Source organism: Siniperca chuatsi, linkage group LG20 (genome assembly GCF_020085105.1).
Source record: "Siniperca chuatsi isolate FFG_IHB_CAS linkage group LG20, ASM2008510v1, whole genome shotgun sequence".
NCBI classification, from domain to species: Eukaryota; Metazoa; Chordata; class Actinopteri; order Centrarchiformes; family Sinipercidae; genus Siniperca; species Siniperca chuatsi.
The window spans coordinates 5274910-5283636 of NC_058061.1; the positions used below are offsets into that span (position 1 = coordinate 5274910).

General features: G+C 42.9%; 1 protein-coding gene across 1 annotated transcript; it reads right to left on the reverse strand.

The window, feature by feature from the left end:
- Nucleotides 1–1491: 1491 nt before the first annotated feature.
- Nucleotides 1492–6981, reverse strand: sost (sclerostin). Its single transcript, XM_044178585.1, has 2 exons — nt 6452–6981; nt 1492–3614 (listed from the first exon to the last, which is right to left on the reverse strand). The coding sequence occupies exons 1-2, from the start codon at nt 6699–6701 to the stop codon at nt 3205–3207; spliced, it is 660 nt and encodes a 219-aa protein (XP_044034520.1). The 5' UTR covers nt 6702–6981; the 3' UTR covers nt 1492–3204.
- Between the last annotated feature and the right edge of the window lie 1746 nt (nt 6982–8727).

Genomic DNA, 8727 nt, shown 5'->3' on the forward strand with positions numbered 1-8727 from the left:
GTTATCATTTATTGTGGTCAGTATGTCAGTTCTATAAATATTCCGTATATAGGCCATGAGTCAACCAGGAACTGTTTGTGAACTCTTGGCGTTGTGTGTACCTAATCGAGTCCGGTTTCTTACACTTGTAACAGAGTAGGGATCCTCAGGGACTCCTGCACCTGGTATTCAAAACTTCATTGATGACACGTACATTGGGGCCTGAACAAAGTGTCGTAGACCTGTTACATTTGTTGGAAATAGATCATCCCTGACTTCTCGTGCACCTCAGTATTCCCCAGGTCTGTAAGGGTCACATGCAGGTCGCCGTGTGTGCACACAGTAACAAGGGGCAGATGCTTTGTCAGCATCAATATATTTAGGTACTGTTCATGTACTGCTCTTAAGTATGTGTTCTTGACTTTCTTGGGAAACTTGTTCCATGCTAGTTGCCTGAGTGAAGGCATGGCATGGCTGTTCTCTCTTGGAAAACGGGACTTGAAAATGACATAATGACTGCGCATTATGGATGATGTAGTGAAATTTAATATCTACTGTTCTCCATTGGCACAACAAAAGACAAGCTCTCAGCCACAGTTGCCACAGTGATTTTCTGTTTTGTGTTTACACAAAGTTTATTTGGCCCTCTAAGGGAGCTCTTGTCCTGGTAATTAAAAATTACATCTGCAGATAAAACTTAGCATAAACACCTCATTTAGTTAGGTACATATTCTGTGCCTGGATTGCATAACTCCAGTTCGACTGCAAGTCCAAAGATTCAGTGAGTGCTGGTAGTACTGTTGGCAAGTGCACTCCATATATGACAAGCATCCACAGAGCTCTCAAATGGGTTGCGTCTTGAACTCTCAGACTCGCAGTGTATCAAGCCTGAAGCCTTGAGGGAGGAGAAGCAGAGAGGAATGATGTTGAATGATGGCTATGGTTCATATCCACCCTCATAAAAAAATAAATGGTGGTGTTGTGACTGAGCATGAGGGAAGATTCCGCTTCTTCTTTTGCAAAGCTGTGCAGAGATTCCAAACTGTGGCAAATCTCAACTTCCTAATTGCCTGAATTTCTTTGCACAGATATCAGACAGACATCCAAATTCAGAGATTTCCCAAGAATGCACGTACAAATAAAGGCCACATGGTAACACTTTACTTTAACCCCCCATATTTAGCATTTATAAGCACTATATAAGCATTTAACGTTTTTTATCCCACACCATAACATAGTTATAAGCAGATATAACAACATTTAAGTGTTTATTAATGTACATTATTTGACAACAGTTATAACTTCTTCTACATTTTATATTCATTATGTGTTTATACACCAGCCTCCACTTATGGGTGCCCACAGGAGTTGTTGCAGGAGTTGTTGACAAATACATTAATAAACACTTTTATTAAATGTTTATATGCTGCTTATAATTGCTACATGGGGGGTTTAAAGTGAAGTGTTACCGGCAACACGTTCGAATAAGAATAATAACAAATAAGCCAGCTCTTTCAAATATATCTGCCTTTACTTTATTTATGTACTGTACAGTATTTCATTTCCAAAGTCTCTATCATACTATATGACAATAATGGCTATCATTTACTACAAAAGGTTGCATAAATAATTTAAATGTGGAAATAAAAAATAAATATGCAGTTCATTCTTTATAACAGTCCTTCTTTGTGTCTGTAGGAAACAGCCCTCCCTCCCTCCCTGCTTCTCTTTAAAACCCTGTCAAGTGAGGGCACCACTGCAGAAGACCACACAGGTATGATATGTACAATCACGTTATGCATCACAGCTCTCAGCTTACACGACAAACCCCTTCCAGTTGCTATTTCAAACATACAATCGGAAAAAGAAGCAAACATTGTCAGTACAGTTTAGACAACCAAAATCGGGAAGCAATATGAGCGGAAAAACAACAGAGCGCTGACAATATGTGGAAACATTGTGAATATTCTTCATGAAGTACAGTCCCATCTGAGGCATTGCGGAGGAAGGTGGCTGCCTGTACTGACAGACTGGGTATCGCCACTTCCTCTTCCTGACTGATTTTTATCAGTCAGTACAATGATAAAAACTGAATTATTGTTTTCATTATGTTATTTTTATTCCTATTTTTCCTCTTTGAGCTATTTACAGAATGGGAGCAGAGAGGAGTGGCGGTGTCTCGATTCCTGCAGGCAGAATCCAACACAACGGATGGATTTTGGCCGTGGATGGTTGATCGCTGCTCTATTTGGCCCGTTACAAAAGAATTCCAGTGTGGGCGTGCTGGAGAACGCTCTGCCCCTAGGTAACAACACAACCACGCACAATTTTCTGATGCCTCCTACACACGTGCACATTTTTGTGTGTGATTCCAGCAAACAGGAACTGGCTATGTCCAGAGGAAATGGCTTTTTATGACTCAAATAACACATGAATGGGCTCATTTAGTAATAAAGAGAAGTCACAGGAATACCCAGTACCCCCGTGGTGTTAGTGCTGACAAAACTGCTTTCTCCCCCATTTCTCTTTCTCTGTCTCTCCTGACTCTCTGTATCTAGTCATGGGAAAGGCGCTACTGTAACTGACAGGCCTTGTTGGGGTTGCTGCAGCGTGGAGAGTGCTGGACTGTACTGGCCAGGGCCTCTCAAAACCTGTCGACATCCCACCATCAGAGCCCCCAGAGCTGCCACCATCTCCTCCACACACAGCCAAAAGGAGATGGATTACAACCACTTTGGCAAAGATGCACCTTTTCAGCTTTAAACGGGGTTGTGGTGTGGCGGAGCTCTGCATCCGCTGGATGTTTGTACAGATGGGCTGGAAGTCTCTGGGAGGACTTCTCATTATGCTTAAATGAAATCTGTTTGAGTGGAGGATGGACCCGAGCTCAGGGAGGTTTTGAGCTGTTGGGGTGATCAGATACTTGTTTCATATTAACCGACATGGTGCTACATCTCATGACCAGTCACAGTTGTGGCAAGCCCTGGCACTGACTCATTTTGTCATGCAAATAAGCAAAGTTCACAAATATGCTGACGAGTGGCTGAAAAAGAAAGACTGATGACTTAAAACCAGCCCAGCAATTAGCTTATGAATTCGCTCTCTTTGAAATTTCTTTTGCATCTCCTCCCTATTTGAAGGAGATATGTTGGTTTGTGTGTTGTGTGACATGTGCGTGTGTATGTGTGTGCTTTGGTGTCTGTTTTTGGATGCTGAAGAGGAGCATCAGTACGAGTTGCCCATCAGTGGCGTGGTGTTCTTGCTTCTGTCTTGAGGCGAACGACTGTGCTTCTTGTTGCGTTGCCTCTTCGGGACCTCCTTGGCCACCGACTGGTTATGGTGGGGCCTGAAGCGCTTGCACTTGCAGGAGGTGACCACGCGGATTTTGTAAGTCCGAGTGTTGCCGTTAGGACACTGCAGCTGGACCCTCCTTGTCCGGGAGTGGGCCGGGATGCAGCGGTAGTCCGAAGCGTTACTCCTCCACCATTTGCCGCGAGCGATGGAGTTCGGCATGAGGTGTGCGGGCATGCACTGGCCCGAACACACCAGCTCCTTAACCGGCTTGGCACTGCGGCAGGACCCGTCGGTGATGTAACGGGTGGAACGCAGCTCCCTGCAGCTCAGCTCCGAGGCACCTGGGTTGAAGAGCAGGGTATCACGGTTACACTTGTGGCTTCAGCCCAAAACAAACACTTTGAAGAGGCGCACACTGGAATGGACATTCTGCAGGTTGACTGCTTCAGTGCCGGAGCTGTGTCTAATTCCAGCATGTGCTCATTTCTCTGATTCTGTTAAATGTCAACATGAACTCGCTTTTTGTGTTATTTGTGGGGAGGGATTAAACAACATATGCTAGATAAAAAGTGAGCAGGTAGCACCGTTTCATTTTAATTCTGACATTTTGAAACACAAAAGTGCAGCCGAAAAATGCACTTTTATAAATCCAACTTAATAGCTACAACTATTTGTACATTTAAGTAAGGATTTAAGCCATTGAGATCAGATCAGAGTTTCTGAATTTGATTCATGGTCTGATCATTAGCTGACGACGGGGCTTGACAAAAAAATCCAGCTGGCAGCAATCAGCTGATAGCAAATCCAGACCAGAGGGCCATTAAACAGCTCAATCAAACCTAATGGAGGTTGGGGCTGGAAGAAAAAGCTGGCATACAGCGTTGGCCCTCAGGAAATATATGTGGTGATGGAGGAGTAAATAGCTGTCTGGTTATTTTAAGGCAGCGCTGCAACTGTACAATTTTGAACAAACTGGACATCTGCCAGACTGATTTGAGACAACGCACTCGGCCTGTAATCCTGTGTTTCAGCCGCAGCTTTTTAACAGCCGTATGCATGAGTTATTGTCCAGTGTTTTTTTTTACAAGCAGTGTGTAAAAAAGGGGCAGAGGAACTGTCGGTTAAGAAATGATACACTCAGAGAGGGATCTGTTTTCCTCTGTGGCTTTCTTTGCAAAAAGGGCTGAACAAAGGATTTATGTGAGGTGACTTCCTTTTTTTTTCTCCCCATGAGAACCTGATCTAGTGTTATTCTGTGGCCGCCGCTGAAGGGACCACAATAGTATACAATGCCTACAGCACGCACTGGGCAGCGGTTTGCACCAATTACCACCAGATCCCAAACAGTCAGGTTGTTTAGTGAGCGCTGGTTGTTTGTTTTAATCCCGTCTCGCTCTGTTTTTTCCACTACATTTCCTGTTCTCCTCTCGACTGTCAGCCTGAAAAAATCATTACTAATGATGGTGGCTGGGGGAAAAAAAAAGGATCGCACACTAAACTACTGAGCAGTTGCGTGAGCTGTTCTTCTCCCCCGGCGGTGAGAGACGAGTCTTGGGAGAGGACTGGAGGGAGGCCAGGCAGTGGTCTCAGCCTCTGCTGTGACCCCACAGGGACCCCGAGAAGCCGTCCGAGGACGAAAGCTGAGAGATGGATGAAGAAAATAATCCAGGAGATTTTTGTCTCGAAACTCAACACATATGCCCCCCCTCCTCCTCCCTTTTGGAGCTTAATAAAGAATCAAATTAATATAAAGCATGTTCTTGCTTAATGTGTGGATTTGTTGCTCCTGAGGTTGTAATATCCTCAACAGACAAAAATCAGTCACACTAACATATCTTGACTCGCTAATTCCCTCCGTCAGCTGTTGTTCCTCTAATCTAATCAATCATCTTCTTCTCTGATCTCCGACTTGAGTGGCCATGATTAACTGAAGGCTAAACTGTGAGAATATTGCACCACCCATCCTGACTCCAAGAGAGCAAGCGTGAGATTGTTCTGCATGCGCTGCTCAGTCAGAACATACAACCTTTACTGGCCACAAGTGGGAATCATTCTCAAAGGCAGTGTTGCATTTAAAAAGCAATTTCCAAAGCCCTCCAAAAGACATCCCCTGAAGAACAAATTGTGGGGGGTTTCTATTTGGGAGACATGTTGTTGCAATCAAATAGTAATGGCGTAAGTAGAGCTTGACTAATAGTATAACGAGAGAAGGAAATAACCTGGAAGAAAACGTGAAATAAGCCCCGATGTCTCTCTGAATGCTCCATTTTAAGTTGTGTAGAGGAAGAAACCATAAGAATGTGTGTCTGCGCTGCTCTCATCACCCTCAACTTTGGCAATGGATTAAGCAAGAAAACACGCTTCCCACACAGAGCTGCTCTTAATCAGCGAATCAGTGTGAAAATGAAGTCAAATGAAAAGGCAAGTTGTCTTGGTGCGTTTTTATAAATCAGATCCACTAGATTCCACCTATCCAGTGATTCTATCACAAGAATCAATTTTTAAAATTGTCAAAAAGGTGGATCAACACTAATTAAACCATTTACTCCTTTAGAACAAAACCAAAGACACAACATGTAATAACAGGTAAACTTTATCTAATTTAGCTTACATTTCTGAGGTATTAAATGAAGATTCTTTAAACATTTGTTGGGGCCAACGGGACAGTCTGAGCGCACAACCGTTCCCACAAATACTGAAATCAGTTTATTTTATCTGAGCAAGAACATTTCTGTAAAAAAAAGATCATGAACTTTAATATATGGTTATTCTGTCTACACATGTAGAAATTGCAGTTTGAGTCACTGATATTTAAATTAGGCTATATATTTTCATTCTCCCGCGCACTTGTTCACATGTACACGCAGTCGCTTGCAATGAGGTTTCACTGATATACGACGTGACCTGACACGTTATCTATATGCATAATTTTACATATATAAATTGCAGTTGGAGTTCAACATACATATATATATATATATATAAGTGAGGGAACTTACGTAATCCTCACTTTTACGCATCAGCTTTTTTTCAGGTCGACCTGGATAATAATTTAAGTATTGCACAGAATTAATTATTAGGATGCTCCTTTCAGTTTTATTTCTTTATAAACACCTCAAACGTGCCACCTGTAAATGTTTTTCATTTTAACATTTAATCAACTTAAAGGAATACTTACTGTAGGAGACTGTGTTTGCTGTTCTTCCACCGTTTTTCGCCCTGTTATTCATAGTGTTGCTATTGTTGTTATTGCTGCCGTTGGACGCCTGTAGTATTGCCTCCTGTGGAGTCCGAGTATTTTCTCTGTACTCCGGTAAAATCTCCGTAGCATCATTTTTTAGTACCTTCCATCCCTTCACGGCGGTGCAGCATCCCTGGAGCAGCAGGAGCGCCGAGCTGGAGACGAGGAGGGCCAGAGACACCTGCATGCTTGTCGGTCAGTGGCAGAAATAAAGCAAAGCGCACAAGAACAAGAAAAAAAAATGCACACAAGAGATGCCCGCTTGGAGAAGTTAGTCAGTTCCACCCTCAATGCATGAGGCGCACACGGTATTTAAGCCGACGCAAGTTTCCGTCAAGGCTGACAATTAAGCGCTTACACAAAGTGGGAGGGGTTGAACCTGGGAGAAAGATTCATTGAGAAACTAGGAGGGGAGAGGTTTTGGATGCGTGCGCAAGGAGCGGAGAGGAGAGAAGAGGAAAATAGAGGAGAGGGGAAAAGAGAAGAGCAGAGTAAGAGAGATGAGAGGGGAAGAAAATAGAGGGGGAAAAGTGAGAGGTGAGGAAAGGAGAAGAAAATAAAGTAGAGGGGGGAAAGAGAGGACAATAGATGTGAAGGGGGGAGTGAGAGAAGAGGGGAGGAAAGGTGATTAGATGAAAGGGGATAAGACAGAGGAGAAAGGTAAGAGGACAAGAGAGGAGAGGATAGGAGGGAGAAAATAGAGGAAATTAGAAGAGTGAGGTGAGAGGGGAGGAAATGGGAGAGAAGACTAGAGGAGAAGACAGAAGAAAAAGGGGAGGTGAAAGGAGAGAAAATTACAGGAGAGGAGAGTGCAATAAAGGTGAGGGAAAGTGAGAAGAGAGGAGAGGAGAGGAAATGGGATAGAGGACTACAGAGGAGAAGACAGGGGAAAGGGAGGTGAGAGGAAAGAAAATAGAGGGAACGAGTGAGAGGAGAGGAGAGAAAAGTCAGAGGAGAGCAGAGGAAATGAGAGGAGAGGAGCACACTTATGTCGGAGTGTGTTGAGTGAGACAGCGGATCTGCACATCTCACTGTGCTGTTGTTGTTGGAATTAAGTGTACAATTGCATCCTCTCCCCCCCTTTAATGATTTCCGCAGCATTACGTGTCTCAAAAGCATTTAAGCATTTTTGAGGTGGTTTATTTTGGACTGCGTCTCAAGGCACAGCACACACAAATGAAGTTGTTCCACTGCTGCAACATGCGCCTCACACTCCTCCTAAGAAGCTTTACCCTGCCTGTTTGATTCAAGGCTGTACACAAGTTAATCATTCATTTCTCACATTAATTATCCATTATTATAGCTCTCAGTAGAGACATTCAAACCAATGAGATGTTGAATTCAAAACATCCCAGTAGGGCCTCAAGCTTTTCTTTAAATTTTGAGACATCCACTGACCTTCATCAACTTCTTCCTCCATCTGCAATAAGATACACTTCAGCACCATGTGTTGTGTACATGATTTGAATTTATCTAATGTTTTACATGGGAATCCAATATTCTATATCCTTGTATCTGGTTTGAATAAAATAATATAGACTGAGGATTGCAAGTTCTTGGCATCCATCATATCCCCGTTATTTGATGAGTGCTGACAGATGGAGGCTCTTTTATTCAAACACTGCCCTCTTGAGGGACAATAAACAAATGTTGTGAGGGGGGAAAGATAGGATTAGGGTTCATTTACATCACACAGGTCTTTTTGAGAGTCCAGCTCTTTTGGTGGGCATAGACATGCAGAGGCAAGAATAGCTTGAAAGATAAAAACATAAAGCCAGAGATATGAAGGGGAACATCCCTTATACTTTGGTCAATATCACTGGTTTGACACATCTTGTACCCATTCATTTTGGGCACAGAGATGCTTCCATAATCACATGCACTCATCATGGTCCATATACTTTTATACTAGTCTTAAATCAGGGTTTGTAGAGCTGTGGCCAACTAGTCGTCCATCGCAATTCAAAATGGTGGACATAAACAGGGATAATACTAAATTAAAATAATGATATTGTAAGATGAGGCTTAAATAACGTCAGTCAGTCAGCCACATCTTCTAAAGGACCAGTGACAACAGAGCCTTTCATCATATGTGAAAGTCTCAAATACACTCTTCTGTCGAGTTCAATTACCTTTTGAAGACCTACCACATAATTTGCATTCACAATATATAAATGAACATGTGTTAATGTGCTTGCGTGAATGTTGCAACC

Coding starts and splice junctions, on each gene's coding strand:
- sost (XM_044178585.1), bottom strand. CDS start 6,701: ATGCAGGTGTCTCTGGCCCTCCTCGTCTCCAGCTCGGCGCTCCTGCTG. Junction 3,615..6,451: donor AGCAAACACAGTCTCCTACA/GTAAGTATTCCT, acceptor TCTTCAACCCAG/GTGCCTCGGAGCTGAGCTGC.